The 20,199-nt window shown below is 48.4% G+C and overlaps 1 protein-coding gene across 3 annotated transcripts in view; it reads right to left on the bottom strand.

Annotated features, from left to right (window-relative positions):
* The window catches only part of TUBGCP4 (tubulin gamma complex component 4), a 103,911-nt gene that overhangs the window by 47,560 nt on the left and 36,152 nt on the right, over positions 1–20,199 (bottom strand). For all 3 annotated transcript variants that reach the window (XM_088472862.1, XM_088472864.1, XM_088472863.1), the window contains exons 6-7: positions 18,700–18,779; positions 17,591–17,792 (exon numbers count right to left, since the gene is read on the bottom strand). In XM_088472862.1, the coding sequence (XP_088328988.1) occupies positions 17,591–17,792; positions 18,700–18,779 (282 nt within the window). The remainder of the gene's footprint in view (positions 1–17,590; positions 17,793–18,699; positions 18,780–20,199) is intronic.

Here is a 20,199-nt window from a genome sequence, read left to right as displayed (position 1 = left end):
TACTGTCCTTAAAAGGGTAGCAGGGGACGCTGTTTGATCGCTGCTAGCCCCCTTAATCATATAAGCGGAGTAGTTGAAGGTCCGGTCAGTGCCGGGAATACGGGGAGCCATCGAGGCTCCTGACGCAACACTGCGCATAAACCAACATTTCTCCTACAAGACAGGCGAGGGGCTAACTCACGGGAGCACTGAAGTTGTGCTGCTGTGGTAGCAGCGTGACGTCATACAGCGCTTCATTGTATAACGTAAGGCTATTAGCTCTATGCTATGCAGTAGCTAACAGGGAAGCCTGCTCAGCCCAGCCAGGAGCTGCGGGACGCGGCGTCTCCTCCTGATATTTAGATGAGGAGAGATGCTAATAGCTAAGGCAGTGCTGCCAGCACAGGGAGAACATACTAACTCCACACAGAAAGAGCCGCGGCAGGATCCGAGCCTTGCGCTGGTACTATTAGCCTGTTACTATAGACTAGGGATAACAGGGAAGCCTGCTCTCAGGAGAGCTGCTAAATAGCCAAGGCAGTGCTTGTGCTTCCTCCCTTGCGGCGTACATGCTATGCTGGTACCTGTAGTTCTTCTACTGTGGATGCTTCCATGTGCTGCAAAACAAGCTGTAGCATAGGGACACCTTGCTGTGTGTAATCTCTCCCTGATGGGACACACTTGTGCCTGCCTACCTCCTAAGCTGGAGATACCCTAGCCCGCCTGTTATAGTGGGTACAGCCCAGTTGGAGTGCACTTAACCGGAGAGTAAATCCAGAAGCCTTGCATAGCGGGTGCACAGGGTGGGAGGGTGAGCGGTGCAACGGGGACCTAAACGCTGCCATCGCGCCACTTCCTATAATCAGAGACCCGGACACTGACCACTGTAAGCCGTGGTTGGTCTCTCTCAATAAACTCCTTGTCCAGGACTGGCCGGCTGCACAGGACAGGCAGCCTGATAGAGGAAATGGTAGGCGTCCGCATGCGGCAGGCGTTCAGCGCGCCTACCCCAGCGCTACACATGTACCTTCTGTAGCGAGGTCTTAATATGGCAGGAGGGAGAGCCCGACTACAAATGGCGCCGCTAGATAAGCAGGATGCGCCATTCGGAATAGGCGGCTGAGGCTATGGCCGCCAGTAATAAGCTCCACCCCCGCTAGCCGGGACCGCGATGTCATGTCAGCGTTACATTAGTAACTGGCCGACTATGGATAAGCCCTAGACCCGGACGCTGCCTGCTGAGAGCAGCGGCGGGTGCTGGAAGGAGCCATTAAGTCGCGACAGCCCTGCAGCGCATTCTTCTGGCCCACTTAGCACCTTCTGTTACCCGATAAGGGACTCGGGTGCGTGCGGGGGGATGGTCGGGTCTCCTAACAGTGACATTATGTCACTGAGCCCAGCTATGCATCCACTGCTCCTGCTATCAGGAGCAGTGGTTATACTTACAACTGCTGCGGCCGGGATGCTGGGCTGAGGGGGCGGCGAGGAACCCGGACACATGCCGGTGTCAGCAGTGGCGGGTCCTCGCAGAGTCCGATGACTCCAGGTGTGTGCCCCCTCCTCTAGGTCACCGGACACAGGCTGCAGTAGCCATGTGGTGCCTTTCCCGGCGGCTCCCACGTAGCAGGCAGACTGCCACAGTAAGCAGCCTGCCTGTCCTCAATGCTTGTTAATAAAAACTAAAACTAAATAAGAAAGGCTGTAGACAGCCTGATGTGCGACCGGCTCTCTCGGGCACATTCTAAAAACTGGGGCTGATGGGGCATAGAGGGGGAGGAGCCAGTCACACTTCTAAATTATTTAAAGTGCCAGGCTCTGCTCTACCACCATCTATACCCCACTGTCTTGAACTCCAGTGTCCCCTAGTGGATGAAGGAGAAAAGATGACAGTAAATCTACAGTTCTCCATTTTGAGAGATAACTAAAAGAAATATAAAGGAGAAGCTTTGTATTTATGCACTGGCTATTGGCACATACAGTAGTAATTTATGAACACTGCTGCCATATTCATGTATCGGTACTGGCTACCAGCATAAAGGGAGTGCTGATATAGTCATTTATGGGCATTTGTTGCTGTTCCAAGCTGAAACTAGCTACAAAGACAGAGCCCTGAAGATAGACAGGTAGGTCGATACTGTAGGAGGGAAGGGGGGTGTAGCATTCACCTGCTCTGGATGCCATGGCTTCATGCTACTCCTCTGGCTACAGGGACATGATGTGGCTCCCTGACACTGCGTGAAGAAGGCCCCTGCAACCGGCATACTACAGTGTGCAGTAGGCTGCAGAAGATTGTGGAGTAAATGTATTATAGCAGCATGCATCGTGCCACTATAACTCTTCCAGCTTCACCTTTTTACTAAGACAAAGCAGGAAGCACCATCGATGGAGATGTATGAACATCTCATCTGCCGGAATGGGGCTGCCTCTGACGATCTCGCTCCCAGCCGGCTCCACTGGGCAGCCACCGCAGCAGGGAGACAGTGCTGTCCTTGCTGTGGTAATAGGGCAACGACAGTTGCAGATATTGATAGCTGCAGCTGTCGGAATGGTCAGTGCCGCTTACCGTTCATACATTGCCCAGCTCATCAGCGCTGCACTGACAGGAGGATTCCATTAAGCCACAGCGGGTCGGGATTTGGTGTTGCTGAGGGTGATTTCCCGTGGTTGCTGCCAACAGTGAAGAGTGCCGGGCAGCCAGAAGGGACAGCTACTACTGGGACTACTACTACTGGGAATACTACTACTACTGGGACTACTACTACCACTACTACTGGGACTACTACTACTACTCCCTTCCTACCCCCAGCACTGCCTGCCCTTATTCCCATCTACCCCTAAACTTCTCACTGCCTTTACTCCCAGCTGTACCCCAACTGCTGCTTGCCTTTAACCTCCTCTAACCCAACTGCTACATTCTCCCACCACTGTCCCAACTGCTGCCTGCCCTCTTTCCCCATAATATGTGATGGGACCCAAAAACAGTGTAGTACCCCAATTTTTTTAAGGTGAAGGGTCTTTGGGACCCACACATTTATTGGCTCAGCGCGATCACTGATAGGATTTTTGGTCGACTTACTGTTGAATATTTTTCTCTTAAGCAGGCTGGGGAGCACTGGACAATGGAGATTGTAGGCTGGGGCTGGAGCTGGGAGTAGCAGGCACCTTGTGAAACCGTTAGAACACCAAATAACCCAAAAGGGAAAAGGACTAAAACCTCACACGACTAAGCGTGAGGGAGGGATCGCAGTGTACCCCAGCCTGCTTAAGAGAAAAGGGTTCAATGGTAAGTTGACCAGAAATCCTATTATTTTCTCTTGCAGCAAGGCTGGAGAACAATGGACAATGGGACGTTCAAAAGCCGCCCGCAGGAGAGGGAACGCTTGGGCTGCCTGACCGGAGAACTGTAAGCCCAAAGTGGGTGCCGCCAGAGGCAAAAAAAAAATCAGAAAACATAAAAAAGAGCAATCGTGTGGATAGGGGACCAGTGAGCTGCATGACAGACCTGTGCTGCTGAAGTCCCGTGTCACCCAGCCCATAAGATCTCTGCCACCTGAGCGGAAGGCACTGTCACCCGGTCTGGTGGCGCTCACCCCGAACCAGAATAGGCTTGAGTGATGACCGAGTGGATGACCACAAGGAGATATAACCCCAGTTTCTGTGAAACTGAAGCAAAAACTGCCGACTGAGAGGAGTGGAATGATAACACAGTCCAATGCTACCTTTTCCGCCGTTTCCTGGGGAAGAGCAATAAAAAACAAAAACAAAAAAACACACACACACACACACACACACACACACACACACACACACACACCCTGGCGGCGGAGACACAGAGAAACAGAGAGAGAGAGACCACGTTAGGCACTAGGCTTTCCTAGAGCCATGTCCCCAAAACGGTGAATGTTACTAGAAAAATTACCCTTGGAAACCAAACCCCTGCCGTAGAAGAATCAGCTTGTGGTAGACAGACCTTCCAAGGACACACCCCACGAAAAAGGGAGTGAACACTTAGAAACGCGGACACCGCCAGGAGGGACAGCCACCGGAAGAAACGTGCGTTCCTAACCGGTGGGGGAATATGGTATCCAAGTCTGGCTAAAAGATAAAAACGTCCTTTCATAAGGTCCTTCCTAAATGTCACAAGCTATGGGACAGATGGGGTCTTTCTCCATTGGGCTTTCGTAGACACTTTCGATACACTACAAGTGCAACACCTAAAGTAGTTATTCTTTTTCTTTTTGACCATCTAATGGTGGTTTATATTGGGTCCACACAAACCCATAGGTGTATGCAGCTGTTTATGGATAACCAAGTATATCAATCTACCAATTCTGCTTAGTATATTATACTAGCGCCTGTCTGATTATTGTATAAAGCTTTCGTAGACGTGTTGGTAATCCTTCCGTGTAACCTATCCTTTTTTTGTTTCTACTGTACAGTTGTCTCTTTACTTTGCCCCCTTTACTCTCTTTTCAGTTGGTTAGTTTCTCTTACGTCCATGCGCGAGTTGTTCATATGCTTTATCTGTGATTCTGGGTTCGGCTTATTACAGATATCCTTTGCCCGCATATTTTGTTTAATGATGTGCTTCTTGCTGGCAAAGCTCACATGTACTTTGTAAATGTAATTGTAGTTTATTTATTTTTTGTTCTGTTTACAACATGTAGAACATTATTTCTTCAATAAAAAAGTAACATGGTTAAAAAAAACAAAAAAACATCCACAGCTGAAACCCATGAGCTACTTGTTCTCTGTCTTTCATGGTCTCCCACACAGCGCTGCAAAACTGTCCCGCCAATCCAGCAGTAAATCTCAGGGTGAATCTCTGTAAACACCCGCGATGAATACGCCAGCAGAAGTGACCAAAGCACACGGCCCCCCATGTCGAGGCTTGCCAAGGCCGGATAACGACCCTAGAACCCATTAAAAAAGGCCACAGACAAAATCCCCCATTTTCACTTCATATAATAGGAGAATTCCTACATGTTTAAGTAAATCAACTGATTTCCGTACCAATTTAGAGGAAGCGTTTTGTAATTATGCAGATGATAATATTGAACATCTGGATGATGTTAATCTATTTTGGGCTGCCTCAAAACCGGTGATTCGAGGACAAATTATGGAATATGTGGCCAGGAGACATAAGCTGCTAGCTTCTAAATTGAATGCATCCACTAAACACTTAACCAAAACATATGACTCACTCATTTGAATGAGACACCTGAAAATAGACAGAGATATGTGGAAGCTAAAAATGAATATGACCTTTTGTGTGAAGAACAGGCCCAATATTCACATAATATTCAGCGCAACAAATTCTTTCAAGGATGCAATAAATCAGGTAGATTACTGACTAATCTAGTCAAAACTCACAATACATCTTCACATATTCTTCAATTACAGAATAATTCGGGTACTTATGTTAATGGTTCATCTGATATTTCAGAACAGTTTCAACATTATTATAAACAATCTCCCGTGTCAGCTATGAGGTTCTTCAAGGAGGCAGACTTACCAATATTAACAGAAGAAGAGAGAGAATCTTTAGTAGAACCGGTAACAGAGTTGGAATTGTTACCATTAATCAAAGCTTTATCTAAAGGCAAGACTCCAGGACCTAACGGTCTTGGTGCAGAATATTATCAGATTCTTTCCACTCAATTAATGCCGCATCTGCGGTCCTTGTTTAATGCTATTATTGGAGGGAAGGCCCCACCAACTTGTTTTAATGAGGCGAGAATTATAGTATTGCCAAAACTTGAAAAGGACCCTACCTTAGTTCAGTCTTATAGACCCATTTCGCTATTGAGCCAGGATCTAAAACTACACTAAATTATTAGCTCTGTGACTTCAAAACATTCTTCCTAGAATACTCATCCAGCACAAACTGGATTTGTTAAAGGTCGTACATCTGTACATAATGTACGCTTGTTGATAGCAGCTTTGATACGGGCTAAACAAATAAATAATAGAGGCTGTAATAGTTAGTTGTGATGCCGATAAGGCGTTCAATCGTATTTCCTGGTGACATATCACGTATATCTTACACCTTCAGCAATGGATTTATTACTATTTTTCGGTTACTTTATACATGCCCCACTGCCTTCCTGACAATTAATGGATTGAATTATGCTCCTTTTTATCTTTCAAGAGGCACATGCCAGGGATGTCCTTTATCCCCATTGCTTTTTGATCTTGCTCTAGATCCTCTAGTACGCACATTTATTAAAAATGATCTATGGAAAGGAAATTTAGTGGGGAATTGTATGGTCAAGGTGTCAGCTTTTGCAGACGACCTTCTTTTATATTTTAGTGAACCAAAGAGGGCTTTTCCCTCATTAATTAAAATATTAGAAGATTTTCGGGATATTTCAGGTTTTCTGGTGAATTTTAATAAGGCTGAAGCTTTAGCACTATATGCTGATGCCAGACTGGGATGGGGAAACCAATTCCCCTCTCGCTGGGCTCAAGGTCATTTAACATATCTAGGCTTAAGATTTCCAAATAATTTGGATAATTTATACTCAGCTAATATCACATTTTCTATTCAACAGATGCTACAAGATCTTGAAAAATGGAAACATCTACCTTTATCTTTTCTGGGCAGATGCCAGTTATATAAAATGATCTCCTTCTCTAGATTGCTATATCCACTCCAGATGCTTCCGATCCTTCTAACAAAAAATGATGTTAAAATAATTAACGGAGCTTTATCTAAATTTATTTGGGCTGGCAAACGCCCAAGAATTTCGTTCTTGGGCGTACAACAACCACTATCTTTAGGAGGGGTGAATAGCAGCCAATTATAGATATGCTCTGGATTGGATAGGGAATAACAGTTATTTTGCATATAGGGAATTAGATCAAGCATTAGCCCTGACAGTAATTTGGTCAGCTTATTACATACATCGCCGTTACACATGGCTCCAGATATTAAACTTAACCCTCTTTTGAATATTCCTTGCTCTGCTTGGCGACTATTGAGGAAACGACTTAATCTTTCACACACGGGGTCTATGTTTAAGCCAATTTTTTCTGATATTACTTTACAAGATGATATATCTACAAAAATTTTTAGGGACTGGAATCTCCGGGGACTTAGTATGATTTACCAATTTTTAGATGAAGACTGCTCTACAGTATTGTCATCGTCTACACTTAAAGAGCGTTATCCCAATATTAATTTTCCAGTGTTTGCATATTTTCAAGTAAGAAGTTATATTTTGAAAACATTGTCGCATCTTCATCAATTGGATAAAGTTAATGTTTTGGATGCTGTGGTGAGGAGTGGGAGGGGAAGGCCATTGTCTACTTCACTGCTTTATGATTATATACGGAGACGGCTGGATCTTGCTATGGTTGATACAGGCTTGGCCAAATGGAAGGATACGTTTCCAGATTTAACACTTCAATATGTCATTACATCTTGTACTACACTGAATAAACAATTAGTATTTTCTTCATATGCTGAGATGCATTACAAAATATTGCATAGAGCGTACTATACACCAAAACTTAGACATTTAACAGGAACATCAGATAACTCTAATTGTTTTAAATGCTCAACACCCAATGCTGACATAGTACATTGCTTGTGGTCCTGTGAGATTGTTCAGATATTTTGGAGAGAAGTACAGTCTTATATAAATAATATATTAAATATCCCTTTTGAGATATCGATAGCCTGGGCGCTATGGAACCATTATTCCACCGAGACTCAACCGAGAATATCAAAAGGAAGACGCTTACTATTAGCTAGAGTTGCGGGAACAGCAAAACTATCCTGTCACAGTGGATCGATCCTAACTCTATTCCCTTAACGCTTACCAAGATTAATGTATCTTTATCAGATGGACTGGGTGGAAAGCTCACTTGATATTGAAAATAGTGCAAAAAAATTCTTTGAGATATCGCTCCCTTATATCAGTATTTTACCTCCATCTATTAAAGAAAATATACGTAAAGTAGTAATTATGACTACGTGGTATAATACAGAGATACTTGAGAAAGGTCATCCACCATTCTGAGGGTAAATCATATTGTTTAAAGCTCATTTGGTAGTGCAGGAGGGTTTTTGTGCAACACAGTCACTATATGGTTCATGTTATGTTCTATGTATTATTTTTCTGAGATGCTGACTAATAAGTGGAGAATCTGTCTTTTATTGTATGATATACATTTTAGTTTTTTCTATATTACAATGTCATAGAATTGTTATAATTGCAAATTATATTGAGAAATGTATTCTGTGTTTAAATTAGGTAATAATAATAACAAGAGATATGGTAAGAACTTACCTTTGTTATCTCTGTTTCTACGAAGTCCATAGGGTCCACAGGGTGACCTTGGGGTATAGCTGGATCCTGGATCCTCGGGCACCACGGAGTTAAAGCTTTTAGCTGCTCCCAGGATGCACTTGGGTCCAACCTCCCCTATACCCCGCCCCCGAGCCACAGGCACCTCAGTTGGTAAGCAGCCCAGGCCGGAGGAGGAGACGAAACAGAGAGAAGGAAGACTGGAACACACAAGAACCATACTCACAGAAATGGGAGACGGAAAACCGGTGACCAGTCACAGAGCCCATATGAAGCCAGGTGCGTCAGGGCGGGTGCCCTGTGGACCCTATGGACTTCGTAGAAACAGAGATAACAAAGGTAAGTTCTTACCATATCTCTTGTTTTCTACTTCAGGGTCCATAGGGGTCCACAGGGTGACCTTGGGGATGTCCCAAAGCAGTCCAACTAAGGGCGGGGACGCTCCTGTGCTGATAGGAGAACCCGGCGCCCAAAGGATGCATCCTGAGAGGCAAAGGTGTCAAACGCATAGAACCTCAAAAAGGTCTGAATGGAAGACCAGGTGGCCGCCTTACAGAGCTGAACAGCAGAGGCGCCACGGCTAGCAGCCCAAGAAGGGCCCACGGACCGAGTGGAATGAGCCTTAACAGAGGCTGGAACAGGTAAACCCTCCTGCACATAAGCCTCAATAATAACAGAACGAAGCCAACGGGCTAGAGTCTGTTTGTTGGCAGGCCAACCCCTCTTGTGAAAACCAAAGAGGATAAACAAAGAATCCGACTTCCTCACAGAACTAGTCCGGTCCACATAAACCTGGAGTGCCCGGACAACGTCTAAGGAAGTCTCCCCAGCCGAAAGATCAGGTGACTGAAAGGCTGGTACAACAATTTCCTGATTAATGTGGAACCTGGAAACCACCTTAGGCAGGAAATCAGGACGAGTGCGAAGCACCGCTCTGTCCTGATGAAAAATCAGAAAAGGGGGACGACAAGAAAGCGCCCCCAAATCTGAAACCCTCCTGGCAGAAGCAATTGCCAAGAGGAAAACAGTTTTAAAAGTTAGCCACTTGAGCTCCACTGACTCCAAGGGCTCAAAAGGAGGACCCTGTAAGGCCCTAAGAACCACCGCCAAATCCCACGGGGCCACAGGTGGCACAAAGGGAGGCTGGATTCTCAAAACACCCTGGAAAAAAGTGTGTACGTCCGGCATAGCAGCGATCCTGCGCTGGAACCACACCGACAGACCAGACACGTGTACCTTCAGTGAAGAAAGACGTAATCCTAAGTCCAAACCGGACTGAAGGAAAGCCAGAATACGCGAAACTCGGAACACCTGGGGATCATAGTTTCTGGCCTCGCACCACTGAAAGTAAGTGTGCCACACTCTGTGATAGATCCTCGCGGAAGCAGGCTTGCGCGCCCTCAGCATGGTGGTAATAACGGAGCTAGAAAAGCCCCGAGACCTCAGGACGGCTGTCTCAAGAGTCACGCCGTCAAAGATAGTCGACCCAGATCCGGATGAAGACAGGGCCCCTGAGACAACAGGTCCCGCCGTTGAGGTAGGAGGTACGGAGCGTCGATGGACAGGCTCCGCAGATCGGAGTACCACGGCCTTCTGGGCCACGCTGGGGCCACCAGGATCAGTGTGCCTCCGTCCTGTTTGAACTTGCGCAGGACCCGAGGCAGCAGAGATATCGGAGGGAACAAGTAAGCCAGTTGAAACAGCCATTTCACCGACAGCGCATCTATCAGACTTGCGCCTGCGTCCCTTGTCCTTGACCCGTACACAGGCAGCTTGTGATTGTAACGGGACGCCATCAGGTCCAGTTCTGGCAGCCCCCACTTGTCCACGAGTAGTTGGAATACCTCTGGATGAAGCGACCATTCCCCGGGATGCACATCGTAACGGCTGAGGAAGTCTGCCTCCCAATTGAGGACTCCTGGGATGAAAACTGCCGAGAGAGCTGGAAGATAGCGCTCCGCCCAAGCCAGGACGCGGGACACCTCCGACATCGCAGCTCGACTGCGAGTCCCTCCCTGGTGATTGATGTACGCCACCGTGGTGGCGTTGTCTGACTGCACCTGAACGGCCCTTCCGTGAAGAGCGGTGCCGGACGACTGCAGGGCTCTGTATACTGCCCGCAGTTCCAGGATGTTGATGGGAAGAATCGCTTCCTCCGCCGACCAACGACCCGGAAGTGACAAGGAGCCTGTCACCGCCCCCCAACCCCGGAGACTGGCATCTGTCGTGAGCAGAACCCATTCCGGGATCCAAAAGGGGCGCCCCTCCAGGAGATGCGCTGTCTGCAGCCACCAGGCTAGGGACAGACGCACCTCCGAGGACAACACCAGCATCTGAGAGCGGATCCTGTGTGGCAATCCGTTCCATTCTGAAAGAATCAGCCCCTGCAGGGGCCTGGAATGGAACTGGGCAAACTCCACCATGTCGAATGCCGACACCATGGACCCCAAAACTCTCATCGCTGAGTGCACCGACACTCTGCCACTGCTCAGACAACTGTGAATCCGCAGCTGTAAGGAGGAGACCTTCTCTGGAGTCAGAAAAATCCGTTGCTGACGAGAGTCCAGCAGGGCCCCCAAATGAACCATCCGTTATGATGGGATGAGGGAGGATTTCTTCCAGTTGATCAACCAGCCGTGCGCCTGTAGACAAGCGACCGTCAGGTGGAGATGCTGGATCAGTACCTCCGGGGAGCTTGCCAGCAAGAGGAGGTCGTCTAGATACGGTAGCAACCGTATCCCCTGGCTCCGAAGGTGAACCGCCATGACCGCCATCACCTTGGTAAATACCCTTGGTGCCGTGGAGAGACCAAAGGGTAGAGCCCTGAATTGGTAGTGGTTGTGGAGAATAGCAAACCGCAGAAACCGTTGGTGCGATGTTGCTATAGGCACATGGAGGTAGGCGTCCTGGATATCCAGGGAGACCATATAATCCCCCGGTTCCATCGCCAGTATGATGGAACGCAAAGTTTCCATCCTGAATTTGGGAACCCTGAGAAACCTGTTCAGGGACTTCAAATTGAGGATGGGGCGATGAGAGCCATTGGGTTTCCGCACCAGAAACAGCGTAGAGTAATACCCCATCCCACGTTGAGACTGTGGTACGGGTATAATGACCCCCGCCGTCAGCAAGGCCTCTATGGCTTCCTGAACCTGCAAGGCCTTGGTTTTGTCCTGAGAAGGACTTGTGCAAAAAAACTGGCAAGGCGGCCTGTGCCGAAAAGACAGGGCGTACCCCTAGGAGACCACTTCTTGCACCCAGGCATCCGTGGTGGTATTGTGCCAGCACTGGGCGAATTGAAGAAGTCGGCCTCCCACTCTGGGGTCCCCCAGAGGGAGGCCCGTCCCATCACGCAGAAGGCTTATCTTCTGGCTTGGAAGAAGGGCGCCTAGCACTCCAGGCTTGCTTCTTTGGCTTTGAGGCGGTCTTGGGTGCGGACTGCCTCGGGAAGGACTGACCCTTTGCCTTGCCCTGAACCCGAAAGGAACGAAACGCCGAGCTCCGGACCTTAGCAGGTGTAGTAGCTGAAGGGAGGAAGGCTGACTTGGATTTTGCCAGGGTATCTACTATTTTGTCCAGGTCCGGACCAAATAGTAATTCCCCATTAAAAGGTAAGGCCTCCAAGCCTTTCTTTGAATCCGCGCCTGCTCTCCAAGACCGCAACCACAAGGATCTACGAGCAGACACTGCTGCAGACGAAACCCTAGAGGTCAACAGGCTAGCATCCAAAGATGCTTCTCCAATGTAGGAGGCGGCATCTCTCATCTGTCCTAACAACGCCCTCTGGACGTCCGGAGATTCATCCGTAAACGTGTCCTCCAAGGCGTTGGCCCACCCCTCAATGGCCTTGGCCACCCAGGAGATGGCCATGGACGGCCGGGCTACAGCCCCTGAGAGAGAACAAATAGACTTTAGACAAGTCTCCACCTTCCTGTCCGTAGGATCCTTCAGCGAGGATATAGACGGCAATGGCAAAGTAGCACTCCTGATGAGGCGTGTTACATGGGAATCGACTGCAGGCGGAGTTTCCCATTTCTTACAATGCGCTTCCGGGAATGGATAATTGGACGCCAAGCGTTTCTGTGGCAGGAAACGCTTACTGGGCGTCTGCCAGGCCACCGCCATGTGATCAGTCAACTGATCAGACAAGGGGAACGCTGTAGAAGTAACCTTAGCCTTTTTAAAACTAGGATACCTTGACTTGGGAGCGGGTGCCTCATCCTCAATCAGAAGAATAGCCCGCACCGCCTTAACCAGAGCCCGCACATTGATGGAAGACTTAGTGTCTACCTCCTGGACTGAGGCATCTGAGGCTGAGTCATCCTGTACCTCACCATCATCCGAGAACCCCTCAGAATCCGAAAGATGCGCAGCCTGTGCCATGACTGAGCGTTTAGACGCCCTGGAGGGCACGTCACTGCGCAACATCGACTGAAAAGCCGAAGATGCTGCCGCCAAATCTTGGACAGTGTGGGAAAGCGCATCCACCCAGGGTGGAGGAGCTGTCACAGGAGCCTGAAACGGCACCACAGCCGGCTGTGCCACAGGGGTGGACTGAATATACATTGGCAACCCCGCATAGGGACCAACAGGCTGAGACCCCGGGGGAGTCTGCAATAATTGTGGGACACCCGGGGAATGGGGGATGGCAGGCTGGGGCAACGCCCTAGTAGGAGCGGCAGTCGGGACCGACAGACGGTCCGCGATGGACACCAGCACCTGGGAAAACATCGCCCATGGTGGCTCCTGCGAAATGGGAGGTTTAGACGTACCAGGGACCGCCTGGCACCGTCCGCACAGGCCGTCCTGTGACAAATCCTCCCTATCCACTCCTGCAGAACAGCGCCTGCAGGAGAACAATACCGGAGCCCCGGAGTGCTCAATCTCCTCCTCAGACATGACTTAGGAAGAAAACGTGCGCACTCACCAGTGCTGAACAACAGCCCACAATATGGCACCGTGTAGCACACAACTGTATGTGACGGACCTCACAAATACGTGATCTATATAGGTGAGGTCAGTAGAAACACCCTTCCCCCGCACACCTGTAGGGCTTGTAGGAGAAGGAAAGGGATAGGTACAGGCTGACAGTAAGTAGAAAAAAAGACACAGACAGGCAGCACTAGCAAAAGTCACATACCATGCAGGAAGATATACTCACTGCACCTTTCCACTACAATCAACCTCCCAGATTCAGTGTCTGGGAGGGCTATAGCGCTGTGTACACTGTCCTTCTGCAGGGGAGAGGTACACAGGGGGACCGGTACGCGTGCTCCCTGAGAGTATCCACGCTGCCACAGAGAAAATGGCCGCTGGAGACCTCAGAGGAGGAGTGGCCCGAGTAGCTGCAGCTCAGCGACGCCAGACTCCGAGCTGAAAGGCGCGCTGAGCTGAGGGGAGGAGCCGCTGACAGGGAAGGCTTCCTCCCCTGGCTAGCATATTAACCCCCGGGTTGCCGGCATCCCGCTTGCCGCGATATTAACCCTGTGGTCTAGTGGTCTGGCGGGGTATGCCTCCGCTGGAGGGGGGGCCCGCCGCCACCGCTAGCGCCCCCGGTCTGTCCCCTAGACCGGGGGCATGGGACTGCATTTAAAAGGAACCCGCGCACCGCCGCTAATCAGCGGTGCGCGGCTTACCTGATCTCCCCGGCGTCTTCCGGCAGCAGTCCCGGGGGAAGCCAGAGTCCGGCTAGTACAGACTCTGGCTTCCCCCGCCGCAATCCCCAGTTCAGTGCTGGCGTCGCGGCGCCAGCAGGGAGAAGGAGCGGCAGCGTGGGCGTCTGTACAGACAGCCCAGCGCTGCTGCTCTAGAGAACAAAACTAGTGTAAAAATAAATTTAACCTAGTTAAATAAAAAGCTTTAGGGGGCTGCTCCTGCAGCCCCCCCCGCAGGGTGACCCGACTCCGGCCGGGCACCATCTAAAACTGAGGTGCCTGTGGCTCGGGGGCGGGGTATAGGGGAGGTTGGACCCAAGTGCATCCTGGGAGCAGCTAAAAGCTTTAACTCCGTGGTGCCCGAGGATCCAGGATCCAGCTATACCCCAAGGTCACCCTGTGGACCCCTATGGACCCTGAAGTAGAAAAAAATATTATTAAAAAAAAAAAAGGCCGCAGACAACCACCCAAGTTTTAGCTAGCGGATCACTAAACAGCTGCCACAGTGACAACCGTGGGAGGCGATTCCACTCGGATATCTAATCTGTGAAAGCAAATGTATGAGGGGAACAGAGACCTCTTCATCCAGCGTCTCCTAGGCCTTCCTGGTGAGACTGGATAGATACGCCGAAGGGAAAGTAGTGACTTTCCGTCGCCAACGCTTGGACAGACCCACAGCCATCACTTGGGATCCATATCTAAACCTTCAAGAGCGTGGTGCACAACAGCAATGTAGTGCTCACTCTAGCTCCGGCAGCAGGCAGGGCCCCTGGAGCTAGAGAGGGCACCTTTGGGCGCGCCCGAAATGGGGGCATGGCCTTTGAAAAAGGGGGCGTGTCTATAAGACGCGTCCCCTTTTCGTCACTCTTGGGGGCGTGCCCGGCACTTACAGACAAGCCGGGCAGCCCCCAAGCGCTGCAGACAGGGAGAATAGATGCCGGGGCGCATGCGCCCGGCGTCCTATCTCCGGCGGTGACCGGGTCACCGCACATTTCTCCACCCGCGGGACACTGCAACCCGCGGGTGAAGACGGCACCCGCAGGCTGTGAGGGCAGGGAGCTTTTCGCCCTCCTTCTGGAGGGCAGGTCGCCGCACCCCACTAAAACAGCCTAGCGGGAACGCTAGCAATGAATTGAAAAACGCCCGTAGGTCCTCAACCCTTGGGACAGTGCAAATCTTTACAAGTTCCTTCACGTGCAAAACGTCTTATGGGGCCTTGGAAGGAGGAAGACACCATCAAGACTACCCTAAACCTGCACCTCGCACAGCATAAAGTTCCTGAAAAAGCGCGGCAAAACAGAGGAAGCTGACGTATAGTGTGACGCCGCAGCCATAGTGAGACATACCTTGGCTGGAAACAACCCTAGAGAAGAAAAGGGGAATACCCAAACCTGAACTTGTCCTTCCTGTGAAGCGCCGCCAGCTTCACTAGGCGTACACCAACATGCTGAGAGCCCAAGCCTACGCAGGTCCCACCATGGTGGACGCAGCAACCCAGATGCCTGTGCTTCACCGGGTCCTATACACACAAGGCCCCCAGGACAACTGCCCGGTACCCTGTGCATGGGAGAAAACATTGCCCAAAATACAGCAAAATCCCTGCATTCAAACTGTACAGAGTTAGGACTGTAGCGTGAATCGAACCCACGACCGCAGTGCGATGAGGCAATAATGCTAACCATTACATCGCCTGTGTCATTAGAGCCACCCTCCCGTGCCTGAAAGGGTTTGGCATAGTCAGTCATAGTCCTCACTGACGCTTCAGTAGAGCCGTAACAAATTCATCGTAGGATGAAAACCTGTGACTGTCACGCTAAATCTTAGAACATTTGCACTATCCCCGGCAGCTACAGGTTCCGCCCCCCTATGCAGTGGCTGTACTCTCGCTCACAAGTGCTCCTGGGGAAAGCACTTGGTACGCTTCAACTAAGCTGTCTGTGAGGTGCGCACTCCCACAATGTAGCCGCCCTCATCAAACCTGGCAAGATGGTGCCACTATCCGGCACAGCGCTACCGCCTAGCACCCTCTAAAAGGGTTCTAGCGCGCACTGTTGCTGGGTCCAGGCGGTCTCTCCTATAGACTGGAGTGCTCTGTCCTCCCACTGCAGCTGCATACCGACAAGCTGTTCCACAGCTCCCACAGCTGCCCGCACTCACACTGTACACTGCTACTAGTAGCGCACAGCAACTCCTCAGGCACTTCAAGAACACTGGAATTATGGGATTGCAGGGGGGAGCAGTTTAGGATTTAAGGCTACAGTTTCATTAAGTGTCAGCTCCAGCCCCAACCTACAATCCCCATTGTCCAGTGTTCCCCAACCTTGCTGCAAGAGAAAGTTCAATTTAAAAAGGTCAGACAGATAGTAAGAGATGCTAATACCAAAGTATTTAATCTTACCACAGGCAATCTCAAACTGCGAGGAGCGATAAGGGTGAGCTGTAAGAAATTGTGGTTCCGTCAAAAGGAGAGGGTCAGATTCATCAAAATGTATCTTGCCACCAGAGAAAGAACTGCAATTGACAACAGTGCTCATATTTCAGATATGGAAATGACTGGATTGGAAGCAGACAGGAGCACGTCATCTGCAAAAAGCGTGGCTAGATTTCCCAGAGTTTACACCAGAATGCTTGTAAACTTGCTTTTTGTTTGCGGGGTGATAGCCAATGGCTCCAAAACTAGTTCAAATAATAGTGGTGAAATTACACAGCCAAGTCGGGTGCCCTGCTGAATCTCAAATCTTTCTGATATCCAACCATTACTCTCCACCATTGTCACAGGCATGGAATATAAACAGCGGAATTGCAAGATAAGTATTTAAAAAGCCAATCCAGCAAATGTTATCAAAAGTTTATCCCAGGAGATGAGATAAAAAGACTTTCAGCAGTGAAAGTAAGCATTAGTTTAGTAGTCGATGTGTTGGCATACCGCATAGTTCACAAAACGATTATTGATATTAATATTAGTAGTAGAGCTGCTCCCCAAAACAAAACCCTTCTGGTCTCCAAGTACAATGGAAGGTTATATATATATGTTTCAGTCTGAGAAAATTTTCATAACAATATTATACAGTGGCATTAAGTAATAAAATTGGCCTATATGAGACGGGGTCTTCTACATCTCTCCCTGGTAAAAGGGCTTCAATAAAGTCTCTAGATAGAGTTCTCATCTAGAGATGAGAGATTGTTGTAGATATTTCCTTGGGGCTAATTGAATATGCCCCCTAGTGGCCACTTTTATTGGTTTAAACAATTCTCCCGAATATCAATCTGACACGGGAGATCAAAGGCACTTAAGGAATTTAAAAACATTTTAAACCTCCTGTGTGGTAACATTTATACATTATGTGAGCCTATTGGAACATAATATGAGAAAAGTCAATATTATCCCAGAATAAAGGAATTATTGTAACAATCATAGGAGATCACTCTTATGCAGCGTTAAAAACCTGCGTATACCTACTGAGGATATCAGAGCATTTATGTAGTGGGTTGCCTGTATTATAATTGATGGTAAGAATATTGGCATGTATACCTTCTCCTTTCAGCTAATTTGATTGTAATGTACCAGCTTTGTTTCCAAATCTATGGAATTTATATCCCTAGCTGTAATGTATAGACATGCTCTATAATGATGGGTCTCACCAAGTCTTGTAACTCTCGTAGCTGCTTCCCAGTCAAGCCTCCGATACCCAGGTCATCATCATCTTCCTCAGGCTGGGCAGAAGCATTGCCAGAAGACGGCCCCTGTCTGACAAAAAACTCTTCATACTGGTCTAACAGAAGCCCATGGAGCATCCAAGCTGAAAGCTGCTTGTACATGACGCCATGACATACTGCCAGGATCCTGAATACAACACAACACAGATAATTATATAACTACCACAAATATTACAATCAAATACAAGGTTCCCTATCTTTGTTTGTGACAATGGTCAATATATCAATTGCTTGAATTAACAAACTTAACACAATGTTGAATATGTATTAAAAGTCAACTACATTAACTGCATTACCTACAGCTCATGTCTGAGAGGGCAGCAATGGGTGATGACTGCATAGCAGATGGTTACACACCATTCTCACTGCAGAGTGACCAAGGGATAATACTAGATAATGGTACAGGCAGGGACACAAGTCCCCATAGGTCTCCAACCCAATCCAAGATTACAGCAAATACTCACTTATGGTTTAATTAGCAGACTGTCGATAACAGCATGGTGGATGTCATCTTACCATACTACCTACCTAAAACCCTCCCCCCGCCCCCATGGGGTCACACAGATCTACTCAACTGCAGACATAGACATTACCTGCTAGATTTATTTATGCTGTCTGTGTCTGGTGCCAATTAGAAATAACAAAATAAGCTCCATGTAGTGTAGTGCAAATTACAGAAAATGCCCCAAATAGTATGGAAAAACTATTTCTGGAACCAACAATGGGATGTAATAAACATTTTAGTGCAGGCTACTAATGACAGAAACATTACAAAACAGAAAATTAACCAGAATGAGGAAAATCCATGAGTGCTATAGGAAACTGTACTTGTGCACTCTTCAAACCTTAGCAGGCTGGTGGGTGGCATACATTGTTCCACTGGTGCTGAGATGTGACATCATAGCCCAGCACCACCTTCCCAGCCAACCACAGACAAGGAGTGAAAGAAATGGGGAGTCTCACAGGTAAGAACACTTACCTGCATCATATTAATAGCAGCTTAAACATATTGATGAAATGAATTAATTCCTTACTTTTCAAGTGCACTGCGGACTGGGGGAAGACCCCCACAACTGTGTTTGTAAACAGTTTCCAACATCTGGCAGCCGTGAATCTGCAAACAAAAAAATGGTAGAGCATAAAATGATGGCAGATAGCTACATGCTTCTCACAATACAAAGACAAGATTACTGTAATAAGCACTGCATATCAATCTAAAAAGGTATACCTTTCTGTACTTGTAAGCATTAAATGTGTAAAATAGAGAAAGAATTCTAATTGAAAAATAGACTATTTATAAGGGTTAAGGATTTTCAAAATACTGCATACGTCCATCCCGTAGATGGAGGTACTAAAAAGGACAGAGAAGTATAAAACACAAACCAAAATAAAGTCCAGGAATTGGAGGCAAATGATTTGGTTAGCATGGAGAAAAATGGAGTTATGGTAAAACCTACCCTTGTTAACTCTCTTTCTTCGAAGTCCATAGGGCCCACAGGGAGAAAATGGGAGTGTAGGTGGTACTTGAAGGACAGGACACCAACAGAAAAGCTTTTTTCTATCCCAGTATGCTCCAGTCCTTCCCCCTATACCCCGCTCATAGCCTGAAGGTCACTCAGTTTTGTTAACAAGCCCAAGGCAGGAGCTGGATAGGAGAGAAGGAAGACTGGTACATTGAGGGATCACACTCTCACACAGAAAAGGAAACAAGTTACCAAGAGAAGAAACAAATAGAAACCAGGTGAGTCTGGGCAGGTGCTCTGTGGACCCTATGGACTTCGAAGAAAGAAATTTAACAAAAAGGTAAGTTTTACCATAACTCTCCTTTTCTTCTTCAGGGTCCATAGGGAGATAATGGGGATGTCCCAAAGCAGTTGTTCAAGGGCAGGGATGCTCCTGAGTTGAGAGGAAAACCCAGCGCCTGTAGGAAGCATCCTGAGAGGCAAATGTATCAAAGGCATAGAAAAGTGTGGACAGAAGACCACATGGTCGCCTTGCATAGCTGATCGGCAGACGCGTCGCAGCAGGCTATCCACGAAAGACCCACAGACAGAGCGAGTAGAAAGAGCAGATACTGTAGCCGGCACAGGTAGGCCAGTCTCCGTGTAAGCCTGTGAGATAGACTCTAGACAGATGGCTTTGCATGACTGTTAGTTAGCTGGCCACCCCTTTTTGAGGAAATCCATATAGGACAAAGATGAAGTCCGATTTCCTGATGGAACTAGTACGGTCCACGTAGATCTTCAGAGCACGGACCACATCCAAAGAGGCCTCACCTGCCGAGTGGTCTGGTGATGAAAGGCCGGAACCATGATTTCTTCATTAAAGGTGGAAACGAGAGACCACCTTGGGAAGGAGGCCAGGGCGCGTTGAAAGAACAGCCCCGTCCAGATGAAAGATCACAAATGGGGAGCGACCCTAAATCCGATACCCTACGGGCAGATGCTATAGCCAGAAGAGTCCTTGCATTGAGCCATTTGACGTCCAGGAGTTCAAATGGGAGGTTCCTGAAGTGCATTGAGAACCACTGACGA

This window comes from Taudactylus pleione, unplaced genomic scaffold (assembly GCF_031769625.1).
Source record: "Taudactylus pleione unplaced genomic scaffold, aTauple2 ptg000129l, whole genome shotgun sequence".
Lineage (NCBI taxonomy): Eukaryota > Metazoa > Chordata > Amphibia > Anura > Myobatrachidae > Taudactylus > Taudactylus pleione.
Note: the sequence above shows the minus strand (reverse complement) of the source record. Positions and strands in the feature narration are given on the sequence as shown.